We start from the raw sequence: 23,984 nt of genomic DNA, 5'->3' as shown, positions 1-23,984 counted from the left end.
TTTGCTGGGATCCGATGAATATTGAATACTATGGTTGAGATTGATGTCATATGTTATTTGTGATCTTGCATGCTCTCCGTTGCTAGTAGATGCTTTGGCCAAGTAGATGCTTGTGACTCTAAGAGGGAGTATTTATGCTCGATAGTGGGTTTATGTCTCTAGTTTTCTGGAAGAGTGACAATAACTTCTAAGATTGTAGATGTGATGTTGCTACTAGGGAGAAAACAACAATATTTTATCCAAGGGTAATTCTATTGTTTACTTTACACACATTGCTTAATGCGATGGTTGCAACTTAATACTGAAAGGGGTGCGGATGCTAACCGGAAGGTGGTTTATTAGTCATAGATGCAGTTGGATTACGGTATATGTATTATGTTGTAATGCTCAAACGAATTCCATAGTAGTCATCTTGCTATGCATGAACTTTATTATGTCAATTGCCCAGCTGTAATTTATTCACCCAACATGCTATTTATCTTTATGGAGAGACACCACTAGTGAAATGTGGATTCCGGTCCTTTCTTTTACACCGATACAATCATCATGTCATGTTTAATTACTACAAGCACTATTCTCTTTTCATTCACCGCAAACATCTCTTTCCACACCATACGATTAACTCTTTGATTCAGCAAAAGCAGTGAGATTGACAACCTCACTGATTGCGATTGTGTTGTGTGCAGGTTCCACGTTGTTGCTGACGCTGGTAGGCGCTTTGCCAATAGTCAGCCAGCAACACCTTCAGAAGTCACGTATTTCTCCTACTGGTCGATTAAACCTTGGTTTCTTATCGAGAGAGAACTTAGTGTTGTGGTCATCATACCTTCCTCTTGGGGTTTCCCAACAGCTTGTATTGAGCATCATCAAGGATTTTTTCTGGCGCCGTTGCCAGGGAAAAAGAGGATTTCTGCAAGGGGATTCTCTCATCTCCAATCTCTTTATTTTGTTATTGTTTTGCTTAGTTTACTTTATTTTATCTTGTTTGCTTCTTTATATCAAAAACACACAAAAATTAGTTTCTATTATAATTCTTATTTATGTTCTATTTTTATCTTGCTAAAATGAGTACTCCTGAAAACACCAAGTTGGCTGACTTTACTAGTACAAATAATAATGATTTTATATGCATACATATTGCTCCACCTGCTCGTGAAGCAGGTTTCTATGAAATTAAACATGCTCTGTTTGCGGTGCCCGCTAAGCCTTCCACGGCAAACCCTATTTGACGCTCGCTGCGTCCATTAGCATGGAAACACCTACCTTCTTCCATCGCTATTACCACTAAATGGGCCGGCCCAGCAAGAATCCGGTGTTTTCTGATTTATCCGGTTTTAGGAACTTTCCAAAACCTTCCAGTCGGGCTTTCTACAGTTTCTTTCTGTTTTATTTTTCTGAGCCGGATTTCAGCTGTTTCTAAACAGTTTGAAAAATTCAAAATTAACCAATCTGGAGCAAACCAATATGCTCATATTCCAAAAAAAAAAAAGTTTGCTAGAGTGGAAAGCATTCGTGCTAGAGAACGAGCGTGACCAGCGTGCGACTTCTCACCATCTACGTTCTGCCAGAACGAGCAAGAACCAACGCGCAAAACAAAACAATAACGTCAACTCGTGAAGCAACCAGAGACCAAAGACCGAATCAGTGAATGGGCCAAGCCCAAGGAATCGGGATGGTGCACGCATATTTCTAACCGAGGCAAAATGCGTTGAATAGGAGCGCCCGCCTTCCACGCAGCTTTTGTCGAGCTTATCACAGTCTACAAGCTGCTGCTCCGACAGGGTTGTCAGGATCTTCCTCCTAATTGAGAAGAGGCCCTCCACTGACGCCGAGGCAGCGAAAGCCCAACAACATCTGCAGTCGGGGCCTTGATCCTCGATGGCAGTCACGGCCGCCGGTCGAGAGTCATACCCTGGCTGGCGCCAGTCAATTGCATCCGGGAGGTCGACGTCGTTGATCACGGACACGGCGAACCCGCCATGCTCCTCCTCCTCGTTGTCTGGGACTGGGTTTCGGTCGCAATCGCCGTAGGCGGAGCTGAACTCCTCCCCGATCATGTCCCCGAACTTGCAAGCAATGGCCGTGACGGGGCCTAGGACGCACGAAGCATTCGGGAGTTTCTTCTGCTCCTCCCCTCCTAGACTGTCCGGTCAAAGCAGCAGGATTAGAGAGATGTAGCTTTGCTGGAGATGTTCATCTACATTAACCAAGGGGCCTAAGAAATCGGCAAATCCATGTAACTTTGATATAGGTAGTTATTGCCATGCCCATGATTTTGTTACGGAAATTGATGGGTGTACATGGTCAGTCAAGTAGTAACACGAGAGATGCTATTCTCGTCCTTGAACTTCTAGAAAAGTTGATTTTTTATTCTAAAAATTATTTTTAATTTAGAACAGATCTTGAACTTTTAAAATAGTTGACTTTTCATCCTTTTTTGAGTGCGTTGAGCAAATCACTGATGTGCAATGAAGAAATAGTCAACCAACCAAATTAGTCTTGAATTAGACCAAACCCAAGCTAGCGAGATGTCGAATCTAACATCTTAATGCAAAAACAAAAAAAAACTTTCATCCATGAACCAATCTGTCGCTCGATTTCTTTCTATCCCAATTCACTTTTAAGTGTTGGGTCACAAAGGCCCGCTTGCTTTGCCTATCGGCATTGTTTTGTCTCTATACCTTTGCACTATTGCCTTGTGGTTTTAACCATCCATGGTAGATATTTGCTCGGCTCAACCAGGATAAGAACTAAAAAAATGAATGATTTTGAGAGTTCAAGGTTAATTTTAAACCAAATGAAAGTTTTAGAATCAAAAGTAGTTTTTTCCTAGAATTCAAGAATGAAAAGTGAACTTTCTTCGTTTGTGTGCAACCGCCTATCCTGTCTTTCCATTTCCAATTTTTCCATTCATAATGGATTTTCCTATTTTTACCATCAGTTAGTACATGCCAAAACCGTGTCGCCGATGATGGTTGGTACAGCAGCAATGCAATATCTCATTCCAATCTCCGAAGTGACATCAATCTATCCGCAACCGAACCACATTCACCCTTTTATTCAGTCTTTGTAACCAGCAGGCTTTGGTCTGTATTTGCATCCGGCAGGCTCGGGTTGCATATTTCTATCAGCACACTATCGACTCCGAATACAAATCCAAGAAAAATAGGGTTGCCGATATCTGCTCCATTTTAACCACTGGATTAGAGCATATCAGATATGAGGCTCAAATTTTTGGACCAGGTCAATGACCTGGTGGATCAACCCAGCCTGTTTCCATCTTGAGCAACCAGCCAACATAGACAAACAAAAAAGACAAAATCCTACCAATGTCCTTTCCCCTATTCTCCAACATTATTGGTACACAGTAATGCAATGCGCATCATTGGCAACTTTACAAACTGGCTTGGTGGAAAACCTATCACCTCATCATATAAACACACAAAAACTACTGATGTTCACCACCAGACCTAGGAAATGCAATGCGAGATGGCATCCATATATCGAGAAACAAAGGAAGATTACACACTATGTGGGGACCTTGCTACAGCCCAAAAGAATACAGTGCTCTCCGGTGAAGAACCAAGCTGAAGACAACCTCGCTCTCCGGTGAAGAACCAAGCTGAAGACAACCTTGCTCTCCGGTGAAGAACCAAGACAAACTCCGCCAGCCCTTCCTGCCCCACCATCTTCAACCACGATCGAGTCTTGGCAGCAAGATGCTTGTTTCGGATGTTAGATCCTCAGATGAAACAACTGTAGTAATGTACGTCGAGATGCTACTGTCTCGAAACATTTCCATTTCATAGCAATCCAGCTAGCATGGCACCAGGGTCGTTATATGTGGCAGGTGCTGCTGGGGGCAACTGTGGTTGTTGCGGAGCAGGCGGGGAGGACACTCGAGTCCTTGGGAGGTCAATCAAATGTTCCTTGATATATTCTTTCAACCTGTTTGGAAAAAAAATCTGAGATCGGCATTGTTTTCCTAGTAGCCATAATCATACATTATTGTGGAGCTAAGAGAAGCAAAGCTATACTCGAATGTCAAATATTGATCTCCTGATGCGACTGTTAGCCGGAGTTGTGTTCTGTCTTGGGGATCTGTTTCAACTCTGACCTGCAAAATGGTCAAAAAAAAGTGGCAGACATGGTTGGAAACCTACATTTTGAACAAAAGAATATTCATAATGTATGACCACAACATATATGTGCAAAATTTTACATGTAACAGATAATTACACAGCAAATACCAAAATGGAAAAAACAATAATAGCATGTATATTCCTACAAAATACAGCAGGTAGCAGAGACCATTTTGTGCACTGATGCCCCGTCGAGAAATTGCCTCTAGCTTAGAATTTCTCCTAGCTATGGCTCAATGTTCAGTTAACCAGTGAAGCTGCCTATTATACCCGCTACTAAGGATAATGCAGCATAAGCTGCACACAACAGCAAATAGATGCACCTTCACCAGTAGAATGAGAGGATAGGAAAACTGCAAAGCCATGATTCCCGGCTCGCCCTATCCTGGGACCAGATAGGCAGTATAATAATAGTTTTTCTATTGGCTGCTATTTGTCAGGTGGAACTGGAACTTGAAAAATGGCCAGGCCTGCACTTGTTTGTGCAATGAACTGGGTTGGGCTAAACTTTAATATAACCTAATAGTGCTTGTTAGGTACAAATGGATACAACAAAGAGTGTTTGGTTGAGTCAGCAAAATATGGTCTAGATGACGACATGATGCCGGGATAAATAAGGAAATAATTATAAGACAAACTAGCTGTATCAATAACAGCACAATTTCTTTGCAGAAAGATTCTTAAACCAAGAATTTAATGCATAGACCACCAAGATACTTACCAGACAAAGCATGGTATGGGTTGCTTCCGAAAAGAATGTACCACACGCCACCATGTTGTTCGGATTGGTATCCTAAAAAAAAAGTACATGTTCAATAATACGAAACAAAATAGCTATAAAATGTGGAGACAAATCGCATGACATACAAGTCCAGGAGTAACTGCCAGGTGAAGGCTCAGGAATAGATTGGCCATTTCAGGAAGAGGTAATGGTCTAACACCTTTAACCTGTTTGTTCATATACAAAGATGTTCATTAGGAGACTGATCCAGTAAGTACTTAATCAAGTAATGCTGATGGTCAGGTTTTTGCTTTTTTGCTTCAGAGAACACATAATACTCCATGCATTCCAAAATATAGTGCTTACAGTCCTGAGTCAAACATTGTAAAATTTGTCCAAATTTATAGAATAAAATATCGACATCTACAGAGTTTGATTTTGGACAAATCTTTATGCACTATATTTTGGAATAGGGGGAGTAATCCATAACACAAAGAACTTACCACTTCTTGAAGCTTTAGTGACTGAACAGTCCATGCTTTCCACTGAGGAAAAAATTCTTCCGGCGTAAGAGTTACTGGTTGCAAGAATTTGTGCAATACAACAGGAAGTCGAAGTTTAGCATTCACCTGGATAAGCAAGCAGACACTGTTGTTACCTTGTGAGAAAAAAAGTGAATGCATGGACTCTCACGAAAACATGGTATCATAAAATAATTACCGGTACAGTTCCATGATTATATGAGAAATCAAGAACAGCAACATCTCTACTCGCCCGGAGATTTGTAAACTCAACTGGAATTTGCACCTAAAGAACATGGAGAAATGAAAATGAAAATAGGATAAAATTGGGAAAGGAAACAGGGAAAATGTGAAAGCAGTACTGCAGCGTTTGGTACCTGTGCTCTAGGAGGAATTGTATCAGGCACTGAAGAGAGTTCCACTTTGAAATGGCTAGGAGGCAAAATCAGAGCTCGCATTGACACAATAGGTGAAGTATTTTTATTCCCCAGGAATAGAATAAGACGACCATGATGGGCACGCCACTCTGCTTTTAAACCAATCTAGAGGTAGGGCCCAGTAACCACAAAGAAGGTTAAAGCAGCAGAGATAATAAATGCTCAAGGGAAGGAAGGGAAGGCTAATGACTTCTGCGAACCTGGATATTAGGATCCTCATACAGAACTCCACTATCTTTCGTGCACAATATATGAAACTTCTCCTCAACATTTACAATTGGCTGTATAAAGCAGAGTTGGTCAACAGAAGACAACATCAACTCATATAAAAATGAATGACAGCATTGTATTCTGCTGATAAAAGTACAGTAGTACCTGAACAGAGTTGGACTGGTCCTCAAGGGTAGCTAGTGCCAAGTCACCTATCGGACTTTCATTAGCTTCCAATCCTTGAACAGGGTTTTGTTCTACAGCAGCAGGAGGACCCTCTATTGCAAGAGGACCCAAAAGGTCCGCAAGGAGATCTGCTTGAGAAGGCGAATGTGACGTAGGAGGCACGACTTTACTCTCAGCAGCGGTCTCACTGAGGATCTCCACTTTGCTCTCGACTTCAACAGGAGCACCATTTTCTTTGGGGGCTTCTAAGGCAGTTTCTTCATGAATGACATTGCTTTCCTGAATATCGTAAATATCCACTTAAATCAACTCATGAATTATGTTGAGTGTATTTAACAACTAAGAAGGTCATACCTCGGCAATATTTTGACTGGGCATCTTCACAAGAGTGAGATGATTAGCAGCTGGTGCTGATCCATTTACAGGAGGCTGATCAGCTAAAACAAGAGCACTGGATGTTTGCTGCTGACTTCGTAGTTTTATGGCACTCTGCTCTGCTGTGTCAACTTCAGCATCTTCAGCCTTTTTCAACAGGGCAGACTAGATTTGACAAGCAAATACATAGTTAGATATTAAAATTGAAGCTTTCCTGCTGTAATAAAATGAATTGAACAAAAGAGAGTATAGCCAGCAAATGTGAGTACACATTACACAAGTAAACAGGATATATATTTACCTCACGTTCAGGAAATTTTGGCATTTCAGCCAACACATCAGCCAAAGCAGCGCCCTTTTTGCTCAATTCAAAATATTCAACTGCTCTCTGTTGTATTTCAACATCGATATAGCTCTCATGCCTGAAATATAATGCAAGGGTGAAAAAACCTTCCACGAACAAAAGGTGGCATATCATCAAAGCAGAAAGAGTCAGTTGATACTTTTTGAATATTGCCAGGATTTGTTGCTGCAGTCCCGCATCAGGAGGTTGAGTATGCAGAAGTATCTTGGCGTAAGACGAGAGAATAATGGCAATAGTACTTGTCCTGATAAAAAAACATGGGATTAAGATTTACAACAGGGCAGAAAAAAATAAAGTTAATCAAAGAGGTGCTTTAGAAATTACGATACTGTTGGAAGCCTATCATTTATAATGGTAAACAATTCCTTAGGGCTACAACCAGGTCTTCGAGCCAAAAGGTGGCCATACTCTCCAAGAAGGTAAGCACTGACCTGTATTGGGATAAGACAAGGACAATGTAAAGTGAAACAGAGTAAAAACAAGAGGCAAAACAGTTGGTAGGCAAATTGTATTCCTTTATGACAGGCGAATAAAGCAGAACAAAAGGTCCAAGTTTAATGAGGCAACATCATGGATATCGATTGGCCCAAGTATTTATCAGCAGACTGTACTGCCAGTAAAAAAACACAGATTTGCAACGGTGCTCTTACAAATTAAAACTATCAAGCAGTCCTGACAAATCAAACTTCCCGGTATTAGTACAACAGGTTCAGGTGATGAAAAATACCTTGACCATTGTCTCATGCAAAGCAGGCTTATCAAGGTATTCCCTCGCCTTAGCTGCAGCATATGGCTGACAAAATTACAAGTCAAACATCAGGTCTATCAAACAATACCGAGAAGATTCAGTGAAAGTGGAATCATAAATATGCACGAACCTGCAGATCCTCATTGTTGGTGACAAATTGTACCACTCGATACCATATATCGTCACTTACAAAATCTCCAGCTTTGTCTATCAACTGAAGTATAACATCAACATACCTACAGAAACAGAAGTTAGATATAGCCACCACTTATCAAGGACGTGAAGCTACAGATACAAGAAAGCAGTGTAAAGTAGTGTGTCCTCTCGAGTTATTACTCTACACAAAGTGCAGCAGCGCAATACAGAAGTATCACGTTAACAGTAAAACCATGGGCTGCACCCATTTTTGGTGAACAGCTACTTGATTCGATTTGAAGGCTACTGGCTGCGTATGGAAAATACCACATGTATGCAAAGAATATATGCAAGACAATGGATGGGCACTGCTCCTGATTGTGTAATCGGTTTGCTTGCCAGCGATCTTGCTGTGCAGCTTGTTTAGTGGAATATAATTTCCTTTTCAAAAAAAAAAAAATATATATATATATATGCAAGACAATTCAGCTATCAAGCTCAACACCAATAAGTAAATAAGAGCTGATTCAGTCATAAAATCTTTACCAAGAAAGATCTGGAGCAAACTTCTCAGCAAGAATGGCTGCTTTCAGAGCCAGCTCTTCACGCATTGCGAATTCAGCTGTGTTAAGGTACTGACAAAAAAAAAAGATAATGTAGTGTTACGGATACGATAGAAAGCAGTTAACAGGTGCAATGACCTATAACAATTAACAAGCTAACAATGTCTTGAGATTTTTTTTTCATTTGCAGGACAATCACAACATTAGTTACCTGCAATAACTCCTCGACAATTTCCTTTGCATTTGTAACATCACACATGCCATATAGCAAATCAAGAGCTCGCCTTCTAATGCTGCACGACAAATAGCAAATACATAAAGTACCGAACACATGAAAACTGTAAGAAACTTTTTCAATAACGAGCTGGCTAGCTGAGTTTATATAAACTGCTAGTTATATGACAACAATATGAAAATCCATATTTATCCTTTATTAGTGAACATACTAGCTTTGAGCCTTTCACCACTACCCTCTTAAACCCACAAGTGGTTGTCATCAGTTATGTAAGTCATGCATGGAGCATTCCTCACATGAAAACATATACATGTCTTCAGGAAATGCTTTTAACATCCCCCTCCACATATTGGGCCTGCTCTGATCCAAGCGCTTCATCCAAACTGTTTCACCTATGCAGCCCATGTACATAGTTGTGCTCCATGTGTTAACTACTCACCATGTTGGAGCTTAATACATAAGCATTGTTCTATTTTTAACACTAGGGGAACAGAAGAGTACAAGGCTGGAGGAAAAAAAGGGTTTCAAATGAAGCAAAATAAAGTATATATCTGTGGCTCAAATTAATCAGTATTTTAGTACGGGTCATCTAATAGTACTTGGATAGTTTTAAGAAACATTTTTTGATAAGTCAAACTTTAGTACGGGTCATCAGTATCATGAAGGTACTGCTTAGGAAGGATGTAAGACAAAGTGTTTGAACAACAATTATCAATACAAGATGGGTACTCTGGTACATCTAGAGTAAGAAAATACAGATTCAATTATGCAAATTATTAGAATACTCTCCTACTGTATCCCTTACAAATAAGGTATGAAGTTCCAAAATTTCACCGCCCTAGGTTAAAAGTGTGATCTGACTGGTTTTAGCAGTTAGCACCTTTATATATATATATATATATAATCTTTTGCAGGGTTAATCAGTTTATAATATCTATGCAATTAAATATGTTGGAAAGACCTCAGATACCTGATATCTGGATCCTTCAAAGACGTAATGATTTGGGCCTGGTGCCTTTTAATTATATCCTGTACATCAGTTACAAGCAGCATCCTACTCATGTTTTCCTGTGAAGATGAATGAAAAATTGTTACATTATTATAAATTTCTCACGTACGCAGTTTGATTCTAAAGCAACACTGGGGAATGCATAAAATCAAGTGAAACTACTCTAGCGGGAAGTACACTGCCACTTACCAGACCAAGATACCTAATATTTGGCTCTCGGACAGCAATAAACTTGCCGAGAAGAGCCACACATTGGGACATCATCTCCTTTTCAGCATCAAGATGCATAACCTGTAATTGGAGAAGTATTGCATAACAAAAAAATTAGAAGGAAGACATACTTAAGCATATGGAGATAAAAATATGAAGAAAAAAATGATATAGGGCAGGAAATGATATACAAATTGCTGAAAATAAACAAATAAATAAATAGAAGCCTTCCAGACAGACAGTACAAACCCACCAGAGCAAGAGCTTCAAAGAGAACAGCATGTGAGGCATTGTTCTTGTTGACGTTTTTAACAACATCAGTGCCCATCAAAATCCGCTGTAAAACCTACAGAATGACAAGAACCATTATAATTCATGAACTATTTGGATATGTGGGGTACAATATTCAAAAGAACTACCTCAAACAAAGCTCGCCTTGCGCTAGGATCTTCAATAGTGGGGAAGTATTGAAGAGCTCGCATTGCCTTAACCTGAAATCACAATAAAAGTAATTAAAAAATGAATGAATGCGCAGGAATATTGCATCCAATATGCACAACAGGTATAGATATTTGTTTGAACAGACCAGCATAGAAAGTAGATGATGCATGCGACATAATTCAATTTTAAGAAGAAATTTAATTAAAATAAGTAGTTGACAAAAATTCAAATGCCATTAATCAATTATGCAATTAAGAATTAAATCAGGCATCCAGCATTTGCAAGACCAGCTAAAAGAAACCACGAGCACAAAACCAAAGTTAAAGGAGAACAAGATTTCAGTAGATTGTAATCGAATAGATTCAACTGTCTTGGTACAAATTTATGCAGACCTATCTTTAACCAAGCTGGATGAGCCATGGAAAGAAAATCACCTGAAGCCAAGGAGATGGAATTCCATAGTAGGTGTACTCTTGCGGAATATCTTGGTTTCTTGCCATCCTCTCCAATATTCTTACACACTTTGGAAGGCAATTCCAATATGCTTCAGCGTTATTAGATACTAGTGAAACAAAAAGGCTCATGACAGATGTCAGAACACCTAGATCACGCTCATCTAGAAGTTGTGCCATCCGATCAGACCTGGCATATGAAATGTGATTAGCTGGGCCATTGTGTGGAGTGGATGATAGAACATCAAGAATCTTATGTTCCGTTATGTTAGTACCAGCCATCAATATTCACAACATCTGGATTCTTCCTATAAAGTCGCAGAAGGCATAGAGCGGCCTTCTTTCTGACTACAGGCCGGCAGCTACTTGAAATCTGATGAGTCAGATGTTTCATTAGTCCAATCACTCAAATGAGAAGGTAGGAAAATATGAGCAAAATAACGTTCACTTACAAGAAGTTTCTGGACGTCAGGGGCCAATGACTCGGAAAATTCTTTCCCACCAATATTACCTACCTGAAATAGATTTAGTTAAAGAAATGCGTAGAATAGCCAATAGAGGTGCAATTTTTTCTATTTTATAAAACAATCATGAGTGATGTACAGTAATGAAAGGCACTAATAAATAAGAGCAAAATAAAGAAAATTTCTTGACATGATTCTGGGAAATTTTGTCTACGCGTTTTTTGCATCTTGAGTTCCTTACTGGCATGTTCTAGTATCGAGTCATATTCCCAAAATAGAATGTGCGACGTATGCAATCTTTACAAAAGCATGCTTATTAGTAATACTTGATTACATAATCATAAAAGCAGTTAGATCAAAATTTTCAGAATAGAATGTCTACAGAGTACAAATAAACTGAAAGAAGATACGGAATAAGAGTGAAACATGAGATGGCATACCATCGTCAATGCTAAGCACTGGTAGGTCTCATTTCGTCCTATTATGTCATTGCGTACTGTATTTATGACCATTCTTAGAAAATCGTTGTTCTCGTTCAGTAAGCAAGATGTCACAATGTATCCAACCTGAAGCACAATCAAAGGGTAGCAATTAGGAAACAATATTACAAAGGACTTTGATAGGTGAGCATTTCAAAGATGTGGCGGCTATCACCTGTTTCTCAGGATACTTTGGTGCGGATATCAAAGAAACAGTTTCCATATGCCCGAAGTCAACATCGTAACCCAGCATATGTATATAAAGCATTTTCCAAACATACTTTTTCTTCTCATATGGCGACAGTCCCTGCAAGATGGCAGATAATGGTGTTTTCAGTAAGACTATTCCCTCCGTCCACAAATAAATGGACATCTAGCTCTAAACTTTGTCCACAAAAGAGTACTCCTATCTTCCCAATGCACTTTAACTGCTTCTCTCTCATCGCACGGAAATCAAACCCAATAATATTGAGCACATGTTCTCCTTGTTTTCTACAAGCACTTAGCTCATCGGAGGTGAAATAATTAAAGAGGAGAGATGCATCTTCCCAATGCATTTTCCACTTCACTTCATAATTTATCTTGAAAAACCCGCATATACACTTATTTGTGGACGGAGGGAGTATATTTCTTCTGTGATGTGTTAACTGTTGCAATGCATGTGTATCAGCATTACTATAAGGGAAGTGGAATGCCCTTGGCAATTACCATGAAAAGGAATGGTTATCTGAAGTATTCTCCACTAGCTTACCAACATAATTACACACTGATCCATATAACTGTTACGTTATTGAGGATACCATGAGAACACTCGTACAAATGGAATGGCATGGTTTTGGTACATCCCGTCTCCATTCTTTCTGTGTACATTAAATATTTTCCCTCAACAGCATAAAAGGAATTGGAAATGATAAATGGACATGGTGCTTCTTCTCTATGGTGGCACTTTGCGTGCGCTGACGAGACCAATATCACCTTATAGTTAAGATCGTACGTTTCTAGAATCTAGACAAAACTGGCCTGACATAAAACAAGATGGTGTATCAAAATATGGCAGATGTTTACTCTACAAAACAACTGATATGTGCAACATATGCATATGTCCATCCATATATGGATAAGGATCTTACTGATAGGAAAGTAGAGGCCAATTGTTTTATGATCTGGTTAGTTTCCATATTCTTCAGGATAACTTCCACCTATCGAATGCTGGCTAGCACAAGTATATTGTAATCAAGCATGGATTAATCAAGTATCTCTTAGTGTAAATTGTCAGGGTGCAAGTCGACATGTCCGCGGACGGGCCACAACAGCCGCGACCATGAATTGCAGGACTAGAAGGAGCCCGCAGACCGCGCACGGGCTGTGCGTTCCGCAGGTTATGCAGGAATAGCAGTCCGCATGATAAGGCACATTATCAACCGCGTGCGAGCTTCCAGGATGGAGCAGGCGGGGTGACAAAGGCGTCCAAGCAAGGAAACGACGAGTAGATGCTGGGCGCACGACGTACACACCGATGAGAATGAGGAGAGGCGCGGCCGGAGCGGGCCTGCGGATGCCCACGTCCACCTGCACCCGGAGTAGTTTGAGACTACTTTTTCATAATGCATGGGCATGCATTACAAAACCCTGATGGAAGGCCATGCATTCAGGCATACGACGCTGGTTTGTGCTGCAGCAGTTTCATATGAAACATTGCCTCTTTGTCATGAAACATTCAAATGATACACCACGGTGTGGAGCTTTACTTTGCAACTTACAATGTGTGCTCTCAAATTATATCTTCTACAGCCTCTGTTACTAAACGGAGATTTTAGGATACAAGCATCAAGCCTCCGAAATTTTGATGACTAAGATGCACAATAGTATTTCACAGTGGTATTATAAATTGTTGTTAAATCTAGCCACGTAATAGTTGTTGCTGAATTTATCTACAAGTATCGTTGCCACGTAATAGCTATGTCATTGTCTACAGTGTAATGCGGTTATAACAGATGGGCGTAGAACCAAGTATCAGGGCATTTTCACGATTTTGAGTGCAGAGTTCAGCTTCACACCAACAGCTCAATTCCAGCCCCGAACTACTCGAAGAAATCAGAACCAAAGCAGTTCGTCACGACTGTTTTCACACAATTCAGTAAGTACGATGAGGCTAAGCATCTACTACGAAACATTTCGAGAGTAGGACGAGTCAAACCCAATTCGCAGCCCAGACTGGCCCCGTCTCTAGCTCAATGCCGAATTCCCGCCTGAATTCCCGCATAGATCACGAAATGGAGATGGAGAGGCGAGGAGGCGGGGGCCTACCTTCTCGTGCTTGAAGCGCGTGCGGATGTTGCCGAGCTCCTTGTCGACGCGGAGGCGCTCCTGCTCCTTGTTGTGGCAGTTGCGCACGTCGCTGATGAAGACCGACAGCCCGCGCATCCCGGAGAGCGCCATCCCCTCCGCCCGCCGCAGCCGCTTCTAGGGAACGGGGAGCCCCCAGATCTGCGAGCCGCCGCGCGAGATCTGGCCGCCGAGCAGCGCCCCCGAGGAGCTGAACCTCGCCCGCCGGAATGGATCGGCCCGCGGAGGAGGCGGCCGCCGGCGAGGGTTTTTGATTCGGTCCCGGCGTGTTTGATCTGTCTCGGCGCTGGATTGGGGCGCTTTTTCGCTGGTTTCTCGAAGGTTTCCTTCCTTCTCGTCTGTCTCCCAGCCAGTCCAGTCTCCACGAGAGAAAAGTCGGAAAAAAATGTTAAGGATTGGTTGGTTGGTTGGGTTGGCATCGGAATTTTAAAATTCGTGGAGGATGACCTGTACACAGATTTGGAGTTGACCTTTGAGGGCATTTTATGTCATCAAAGGTTTTCGTAGAAATACTCACTTCATCCCAAAAGTAATGTCGCGGTTTTATCTAAATTTGGGTTGTTTCTTTTTTACTTTGAATTGTTTGATTTTGTAGAATAATAGTACTAGTACCTCCATTCCGTAAAATAAGATGTATAGATTTTTCAAAAATCAAACGATGTAAACTTCGACCAAGTTCTTAAGTACAAAAAAGCTATCAATATCTCTCACGCCGAAAGCCCGAAACAATATCATTAGATGCATCATGTCATACAGCTTCGTATTATATTTATACAGTATCGTAGTTCTCACTAGATGTGTCTTTAAATTCGATCAAACTATATCTTGTTTGGCTTTTAAAAAACACTATATGTATATTGCAGAACGAAGGTACTATTTATTTAGACTAACAAGCATATATTCCTCCGAATACCATTAACATCGTTTGTTTAGCAGCTAGAAGTTTTACGTAGGAAATCGAAAGTAAACTATAAGCTAAATGTGTTATCGTCGAGACCTAGATAGCCATACACAGTCCTATTTTTTTAAGATTTAGAAGTTTATGAGCCAACTACAAGCTCAAAAAGGCAGAAACATATCAAGTTACACTATACGACAACAAGTTTAAAACTCATCACATTACCACATAGATGCCCAGCCTCCAGATAATGATCCAGTTGCATAGTCTTCTAGGAGGAAACCAAACCTAATGTACTGCACCTCAGTCTAGCTCCAAAGGGATCTTGATTTTTCTAATCATTAGCGCCCATGAGTTGGTCCACTAAAGCCCTGCTTCTTCTTCGAAAAAAGATCTTACAATTCCGTATGAAGGGCATAACTAGGTGCCAAACATGTTTCATGTTCAGCTAAGTCATTTTGTTAAACATAAAAATATTATTCATGTTGTTTCACATGCTCGAAACCAGCAAAGCAAACAACATTAAGATGCAAGCATCTCTTGCTAGTAAGCCACTTAGATGCTAGAGAGAAGAAATCCGTGAACATACATTAAAAACTTCTTTAACATCCTCACAAAGCAAGCTAGATATAGTCAAAGAATAAATGTCTAACAGACTACATCTTTACGAAGACTACATTCTAAAGATTTAAGCATTCCTCTATTTCTTCGATTATCCCTAGTCATTATCTTAGTTTGAGAGAGCAACCAGAGAAAGATTTGAATCCTATGAGGGACTTTGAGCTCCCAAACAAAAAGCAAGTAAACTGGTTGCACACCCCTTAAATGAACAATGGCGTATAAAGACTTTGAAGAATATATTTCTTTACATTCAAATGCCGTATCATCAAGATCATTCAAACTAATAGCTAGTTGTACCACTTCACGCCACTGATTCATCATTGAATCAATGGAAGTTCTTCAAAAAGTACACTTAAGTTGGAACCATCCCTAAGCTCATATATTCTTTTATTGTTCATTGACAAAAAAAGTAAATTTCCTAGTATTGTGTCAAATAATACTAATATATATAATTATACCCTAAGATTGTGTACCTGAATCCTTTCGAAAAATCCATAACTTTTGAAATATTCGATAAACATGATTTGAAAGGGATGGTATTTCTTTTAGTTCTTACTAGAAGATACCCGAGCGTTGTAGCGGGACATTAGTGTGCCAAAATTTAAGAAAAGATGTAATGTTTCCACTTAGCTCCTATGACAACTGCAAAATGGGAAAAAAGCAACTAGCATAAATGACCAGTCTCAACAAAACAGTGGCATGTAAGACAATTAACTAAAACATCAAGAAGAATGCCTAGTAAAAATGCTTATTTATGTGCTTGGTTGAGCCATTCCATCAAGCATCCTTGTAACAAATACATAAAACACAATTAGAAATGGTAACTCTATGTCCTTTGTGGATGTAGTTTTTCTGCATGCGTCAGCTTAAGTTGTAGAAAGATAGAAGAATGAAATTGGGAGACGAAAAGGGTACTCCACTCGAGCATGTTAAACTCAGATTAAAAACTAAATCATGGCAATCATAGAATATATGTACCTTGGAACATATTTACATAAAACCAGCAAAGCGAAGTAGTTGGCTACATTTCCTTTGCCTACTATAGGCGAACAAACTCTGTCAAATATCTTTATGTTTGTAATAATTTGGATGAATATACAGCTAGTCTTTGGTCCAATGTCCCAAGGAAGTAGAAATAACTAAAGCTGGGAACAACACAAAATGGTTGGCAACTAAGAAAAATATGTTTAAATTGTGATATGGGCGATTGATTGTGTGTTGCATGTTGACACATGTGAAATGTATGAACTTTGTAGTTTATTATTTGTCGGCCCTTCATATGTGTATCATATATAATGTTTCTACCTTGCGGTTACATTGATTTCAGGGCACCAAGTCCAGATTATTTTCATTTTAACTCAACAAAACAGAAAACCTTTTTTGTGTATTCTTTAAGTTTCAAGAACCTTCCGAACGTCAAAATGACCCAATATTTTTGCCACATCACTTTTTGGGGATTACATGGATGTGAGAAGTAGACTAGGAGGTTGATGGGCCGCCGAATCGGGCCCATGGCGCGGCCACCCTTCCTGGTCGCCCTATGGGGCCACTTGAGGCTCGTCGACCCTTTTGCCTCAATCTTCATGCCACCATCATCATATTGACCTAAAACCTTCTATATAAGTCCTGAAATCGCAAAGAGGCATACACATATAGAGAAACCACGAAACAAAGACATAAACTACAATGATTGGAGGGATGATTATCCACAAATTCATCCCCGGTTGCTCCTGTGAATCCTCCAACATCATCTCCATCACCTCCATGATGAAGAGGGGGTAATCCACCCTCTGAACTTTGTGTTTGTGGAAGTAGTCTGTATCATCTCTCTATGTACTTCACTGATATAGAACCACATGAGCTTCTTTACATGATTGTATAGTAGCTACAATAAGTTTAGTAGTAAATAAAATTTTCATAAGAGCTTCCGACAACGTATCATGCTCGTTGTAACTTCTTCATAGCCAAATCTGGTCATCCTCAAACCCCCCCCTCCCCCCCCCCCCCATCTTCCTAGATCTCTTCGCGCGGAGAGATTGAGTTTGGAGCTCCCTCCGCGAGCATCCAATGATGCACGTCAATAGGCGCTCCGTCCTTGAATACACAATGTTGGCCCTTTGCTTTGGGACGTGTGGCGACGACACTCGGCCTTAGGATATTGTGTGGCGGCGCTACGCTAGCATGCATGGTGGTGGCCCGTGCTACGATGCCCGCAGCAACGCTTGAGTAGGAAATACCGGTTGATCAACTAGTCGGTGGAATTTAAGAGTTTTCCATAAAACTGGTGATTAATATTGTCTTTTAACCATTCTTTGTTTGTCCAGAAAGAATGTATGTCTTCTCTTAAAGAAACATTACACGCACAAGACAAGCATATGTAGCCATATATGTCGTAAATACAAACCATGATTATTCATTCATACAAAGCACAACAACTCAACATCAGTCCATATGCCAATCCTGGCATTTTTTTAGCGATGAAGATGATGGAGTGTCCCTGGCTGCGGGCCAATCTAAAGTTACAAACAAAGGGGTTCACGGAGCCTCCACAGTCACCATTCGATCGCGTCTACCGGTGGATCTGAGCGGCTAAATTTTTTCACTATGTCGCATAAATAAGAGGAGCTCACGGTCAAAATCCTAGCCACGTCCCGCCTTGTCTCCCGCAATCCCCGACACGATCTGTCCCCCAATCCCCTCCCTCCCCCGCTTGTGCTGAGTCGCCTCCACCCCATCTTCTAGTCAAGTTGTTGAGCCGCGGGCACAACCAGCAGTTGCCTTCTTGCGCGAGCAGCAATAGCGCGTCATGATCCTGTCAGGCAGGCACCCCTCTTACATACTATCTATCGAACAAATATTTTAAAAAGGGTATTACAAACTCCACTTTTCTATTAAAATCTAGCTTAAAACAAGCGCTAAGAAAACCCTCTTGTATACCCCAAGGGTTTATCAACACTAAAGAAAACATAAATTAGGTATTTCCAAACTGTGGGCAACCAGATGAAAGGTTTGCATTTATCAGAAACATTCTAGCTCACCAATGTAATCCTTTCTATCACATGCCCCTTCTTTTCTAGCGGTTTAACTACAAAGCAAAACAAGATAGAAGGAACTAGTTATGCACTTAAAATATTTCCCCCACGAGGATTGGCATGTATCGGCCTCTCCTCTTCCCCTTCCTACTCGTCATGTCGCTTTATCAATTTTCATTTTAAAATACGCAAAAAATAGGGTGTCAATTTTTTTTCATTGTAACCATACTGTGTGTGATGTCTCCATCGCCTTGATTTTCATCTTCTTTTCAGGAGGTGAAGGTAGAATTTTTGCCCTTTGTGAGAGAAGGGTGCATGTCACCGAGGAGGATTTCGAGATGGTTGCCACAAAGGTAGTGAAGAAGGATACAGAAAAGAACATGGCAGTGTGGAAGCTTTGAAAGTGAAGTACTCATTTTTAGCATCCCGGTACATCACTGTCTTGTATCGTTTTAAGTTTTATAGCGACACATCATCAGGTAAGCAGAGGTGAGGCTTGATTACCTAAAGAACTGTAATTTATAGCATTCCGCAACAACCTTTAGGGTAAATTTCTTTATTGAATTATCAGGAGATGTGAGATGGAAATAGATTTATTTGCTTCAAATGTTAAATTGTTCGTCTGACGCCTGCTACGTGGATGTCGTCTGCTCTGCTTTTGACAAGTGCATCAACATTGGTGAGTACCAAACGGGCGATGACTGTGTGCTAATAATGTCTTACAATAGTGTAAATAATTGTGTAATATTTTGTACGAATGTTCTCAGTACTAAGTTTAGGACTGTTTTTTTATATGTAATTGTGTCCCGCTGTGGAGTTGGAACTGCTGAATTTGCAAGTGGTTTAGCATACATATTGGAAAATATATAGTTATAGTAAACCTTGCATGCCTCGCTTATCGTGGTCCATTGCCTAGGTTACCTTGAGAAATCGCTGCTCTGCTCGACTACACCATCTCTTCCACAAGCGGCGTTGTAGAAACAATGACACAGATTTTTTGTGATCTGAATTTCTAAGAGTCTACTTGGCACCTTCTACATGATACATTCTTGCATATGGTGTTTTTGTGTCAGTATACATCTGAACATATATCTGGTGATTTGGGACTCATCCTTGGGTATTCCTTTGGTTAGTACAACTACTGCAGTCGGTCAATTGTTTATTGCTGAGGAATTCAGTTACATATATGCTAACTTTTTAGCTGAAGAATTTCGTTCCAGTATATATAAATAGGAACATCTATCGATCTTATTATTCATTATATCATCATGTACATTACGCCAGTGCTTAGAATACATGCAAACGATGTAGAATATATTGTGTTGCGGAGAATAAAATGGATAAGCAGTATTTAGATTTATTTCTTTATTATGGTGATGGCGATGAATAAGAGCGTGTAACCAATATTCCTGATTTGTTATATTATGGTTGTTGAATATAATTCATTCATCGTCCAACACTTTTGGACTTAGGCTTTTGGCTGCAGAGTCAGAACCAGATTTTCCGCCTAGACTCGCTACCTACATTACTGATTGAAGTAAGGAAGAATAAGAGAGGCGAGAGTCGCGTGGTGACTCGAATACACAACACACTATTTGTAGATGGACGATTTAACTAATGGAAAACTGATTCGTCTCTGATTGTGACTATGATTTGTAAATTATTACCAATTTGCATTAGACAAAAGTCGTGTGTGCCAAAAATGCGTCTGGCACCACCTCCAGCGGGACGACGTAAAGTGACCGAGCCGTCCGCGGAGACGCAAACCTGGCCCAAATATGTGACAGGTTTGCGTCTCTACGGACGCTGAGCGGACACGCAAAGTGTTCGCTCGGTCCTCGCACAGGCCCGCCTGGCAGGGACACAACTTCATCGTCTTTCGCGGCATTACTTGCGAGCGGCGCGCTGCAACCTTTGCAGGCCGCGTTAATGACGCGCCTCGGCTTCCGCGAGCGTGCGCAGCGAGGCGGTGTTGCAGTGGCAGGTCATTGAAGGCGAGATGGCGTCCGAGCCTCTTAAAGGGACGCTGTCGGCGGCCATTTCCCCGACCAAACCATTGCCACATCCCACGGTATCCACCCCACCGACGCCATGGGGAAGAAATGATGGCAGTTCCGCAAGACAAAGAACGACCACGAGTCTAGCGGCTCGCGGTCCGGCAAGAAGGCACGGGTCGGCCGGTACGTCCGCGTCGACTTTGCGCGGCAGCTATGAGAGGAAAATCGGCCGGTACCATGGCCGGACGCGAACTTGCCGGCAGGGGGCTGGTACCTCAACTCGAGGCGCGTGCCGCCCCCCCCCCCGTTCCGCGCGAGGGCCGAGAGCGGGGGGACGAGGTGCGCCGCCGCCGAGCGATCTTGCCGCCGGATTTGCGGGAGGATCCGGCGTACGCGCTGAACTCCTACAACTGGATTTCATTTGGGACGTGGGAGTTCGACGCGCGCCGCCGCGCTGGCTACCTCGCCGACGTAGACTACTTCGAGCGCGAGATCGCCGCAGAAGAAGAAGAGAACGACCAGGAGGATGCGGACAAGGATGGCGACGAGGACGAGGACGAGGGCGAGGACAAGGACGTGACCATGGCACGGTACGACCACGACGACGGCGGGCCGGCGTGGGATCCGGAGACCCAGCCGCCGGAAATTTCCGAGGAGGAGGCCATTGCCATGGCACTGGCCAGCGGCGAGCGGGGATGAGCTCAACGAGCTCGCTTTGTGGGACGGGCTCGCAATCCAGCTCCGCGAGTCGGCGCTCGCGCAGGGGAGGCCGGCGACTCCTCCGGCCACGCCGACGCGTTCCAACGTCCGCGCTCCGCCTGCTGCTCCGGCGTGGGATCCCTGGCCACAACCTCCTGCCCATGCGGCGGTACCTCCTCCACCGCCGGCGTACGAGCTTCCATGGCCGACGCCGGAGTTGATTGACCTCGTCAGCGACGACGACCAGTAGACAACACCTACTTTTAGCACGTCTTTCTGGCTGTTTTATGTTTTTTTATTAATGTAAATTATGGCTTCATGAATAAAACGAAAAAGATTATGCGTCGTGCCGCTGGAGCCTCCCCCGACGCAAACACAAACAGACACCCGTATGATTTCGACCATTTAGTCCGACGCAAACGGACACCCGAACGATTTCGACCATTTCCGACGGAGGTCCGAAATAGGGTCGCGCCCCTGGAGATGCCCTTACTAGTCGTTATCAAATGGCGCATGTTTTGGAAGTCAAAGCCCCCAAACAACATTTTTCACAGCTCCGGAGGCCAATATAGACCACTGATTTCTTCGTCAAATCGTCCTCACCAGATGCCGGCGCTGCTCATGGACGGCGAGCTCGGGAGCCTATGGAAGGTCTCGGCTGCTGTCTGGGCGGCCATGTCGTACGCCCGCGTGGCCGCCGCGCGCACTAGCCCAGGCGCGGGCCGCCTCGCTGCGCTTATGCCCGCCGTTGTGCTCTTCTACGGGATCCCCTTCGCCTTCACCACCGCCGGGTTCCGCGGCATCTCCGGCTTCTTCCTCAGCTGGCTCGGCACCTTCAAGCTCTTCCTCCTCGCCGCCGGCCGGGGCCCCCTGGACCCGTCCCTGCCCCTCCCCCAGTTCGTCTGCTCCGCCTCTCTACCCGTCAAGCTCCGGCAGTCCACCTCCTCCAGCAAAGCAAAGAAGCAAAACCCCGCTTCGGCGGCCACAAAGATCCTCCTCTCCGGCGGCCTCATCCCCTTCATCTTGTACGCGTTCCAGTTCAAGGCGGCGATGAGCCGGTGGCAGCTTCTCCTCCTGTACACCACGCTGATCTACTTCGCCGTGGACTTCCTTCTGGCGTCGGTTCAGGGCGTGGTCCACGGCGTGCTGGGGATGGAGATGGAGCCGCAGGTGGACCGGCCGTACCTGGCGTCGTCGCTGCGGGATTTCTGGGGCAGGCGGTGGAACCTCATGGTGCCCGCCATCCTCCGGCCGTCCGTGTACGGCCCGGTGCGCGCGCGCTTCGGCGTCGCGGCCGGCGTCCTGGCGTCGTTCCTCGTCTCCGGGCTCATGCACGAGCTCATCTTCTACTACCTCATGTGGCAGCCGCCCAGTGGCGACGTGGCCGCCTTCTTTGTGCTCAATGGAGCGTGCGCCGCGGCGGAGGCGTGGTGGGGGCGGCATGCCGGCTGGTGGCGCCCGCCGCGGGTGGTGGCGGTGCCGCTCACGCTGGCGTTCGTCGGCGGGACGGGGTTCTGGCTCTTCTTCCCGGCCTTGATCAGGGGCGGCCTCGACGAGCTTATGCTACATGATTTCCAGGGGATGCTGGCGCTCATGGAGCAGGGCGGCCGGTGGCTTGCCGACGCCGCCGGTCCCGTTCTTTCGACTCGCTGACGAACGTGTGCTGTGACGTACGTGCCCCATGGGAAATATATACCTGTATATTGTGTTCAGATCTTGAAAGATGTGCTCATGAACGCACTCTTGTGGTTAATCATCCTAGTAGTTAAATTGTGTCTTTCAGATCCTTGATGGCTGCTATGTTATGGACAGTCCGGAGGAGAAATATAGATTGGCTTTTGGGTGTCCCACATCTCCATACTCAGAAAAATAAAAAAAAAAAATTTTTTTTTGAAAATCAAAGATGATTAGGTATTGTACTTGAAATGGAATATTTTTCTAGAAAATTACTTTTATTGTATCCTGAGTTTAAAAAGCAAACCCAGAATGCAACATGACCAGGTACTATTCACTTTATATTCGTCATAATTTTGTTTTCTTTTCCCTGAGGATCATGGAAATCATTTCGTTTCCAAACATTTTTTTGACAAGTACAAACTTGATCATCCTTAATTTTTAGGAAGATTTAATTTTTTTAAAAAATTACTACCAAAAAAATTGGTGTATAAGGGTGTGTGGCACCCGAGAACAAAAATCCATTTCCCGGTCCGGAGTTCAATTTTAAAACAAAGTAGTGACACTGTTTTCAAAAACAAAGATCTTTCAATCAGTGCATTCGGTCGATATATAAGGACACCGCTGACACTCCCCGTGGTTCGCTGTGGTAATGGCCTTCTAATCCCTTTTAAGATTGGGTGGTTGCTATCTTGGTGGTTGATCAACCACAATAGCAAACGTTATATCATCTGTATATACATGCAAGAATCATCATCTGTTCACCCTCACTATGGAACCCATCTTCTGGCCCGCTCATTTCGCGTTTATGTACTTTTCTTGACAAGAAAGTAACTACGAGAATCACCCTTGTGTATGTTTATCTCCATTGTGGTTACTTCTATCTTTTACTTGTTGTTTCGTTATTTACTTTTTCTCGTGCTTGCTTGCCATGTAGGTAAATTAACATAATTATATATCTAGAGAAGTGACCTTTCATGTCATGTTTAAATCAAAAAAATAACTAAAAGTTGAGTAGCTTCTAT

At 42.7% G+C, this 23,984-nt stretch overlaps 2 protein-coding genes across 2 annotated transcripts; one reads left to right on the top strand and one right to left on the bottom strand.

The window, feature by feature from the left end:
* Nucleotides 1-3,314: 3,314 nt before the first annotated feature.
* Nucleotides 3,315-14,146, bottom strand: LOC124701213 (AP-2 complex subunit alpha-2-like). The gene is made up of 26 exons (XM_047233264.1): nucleotides 14,000-14,146; nucleotides 11,868-11,999; nucleotides 11,654-11,779; nucleotides 11,202-11,264; nucleotides 11,025-11,122; nucleotides 10,732-10,939; nucleotides 10,276-10,347; nucleotides 10,110-10,202; nucleotides 9,836-9,937; nucleotides 9,608-9,705; nucleotides 8,614-8,695; nucleotides 8,386-8,474; nucleotides 7,835-7,940; nucleotides 7,684-7,749; nucleotides 7,281-7,387; nucleotides 6,894-7,200; nucleotides 6,572-6,757; nucleotides 6,197-6,496; nucleotides 6,022-6,102; nucleotides 5,762-5,926; nucleotides 5,584-5,670; nucleotides 5,367-5,492; nucleotides 5,010-5,090; nucleotides 4,864-4,935; nucleotides 4,038-4,117; nucleotides 3,315-3,948 (listed from the first exon to the last, which is right to left on the bottom strand). Exons 1-26 carry the CDS (start codon nucleotides 14,129-14,131, stop codon nucleotides 3,804-3,806), a joined length of 3,204 nt encoding a protein of 1,067 aa, XP_047089220.1. The 5' UTR covers nucleotides 14,132-14,146; the 3' UTR covers nucleotides 3,315-3,803.
* Nucleotides 14,147-21,891: 7,745 nt separating this feature from the next.
* On the top strand, nucleotides 21,892-22,938 carry LOC124695127 (probable long-chain-alcohol O-fatty-acyltransferase 4). The gene has a single exon (XM_047228016.1). The coding sequence runs from the start codon at nucleotides 21,892-21,894 to the stop codon at nucleotides 22,936-22,938; it is 1,047 nt and encodes a 348-aa protein (XP_047083972.1).
* Nucleotides 22,939-23,984: the final 1,046 nt, after the last annotated feature.

This window comes from Lolium rigidum, chromosome 3 (assembly GCF_022539505.1).
Source record: "Lolium rigidum isolate FL_2022 chromosome 3, APGP_CSIRO_Lrig_0.1, whole genome shotgun sequence".
Classification (NCBI taxonomy): domain Eukaryota; kingdom Viridiplantae; phylum Streptophyta; class Magnoliopsida; order Poales; family Poaceae; genus Lolium; species Lolium rigidum.
Note: the sequence above shows the minus strand (reverse complement) of the source record. Positions and strands in the feature narration are given on the sequence as shown.

Excerpts from the sequence above, each read along its gene's own strand:
- LOC124695127 (XM_047228016.1), top strand. The coding sequence starts at position 21,892 with ATGCCGGCGCTGCTCATGGACGGCGAGCTCGGGAGCCTATGGAAGGTC.
- LOC124701213 (XM_047233264.1), bottom strand. The coding sequence starts at position 14,131 with ATGGCGCTCTCCGGGATGCGCGGGCTGTCGGTCTTCATCAGCGACGTG. Across the intron at positions 9,706-9,835 it reads ATATTAGGTATCTTGGTCTG|GAAAACATGAGTAGGATGCT; the intron begins GTAAGTGGCAGT and ends TCATCTTCACAG. Across the intron at positions 4,936-5,009 it reads TGGCAGTTACTCCTGGACTT|GATACCAATCCGAACAACAT; the intron begins GTATGTCATGCG and ends CTTTTTTTTTAG.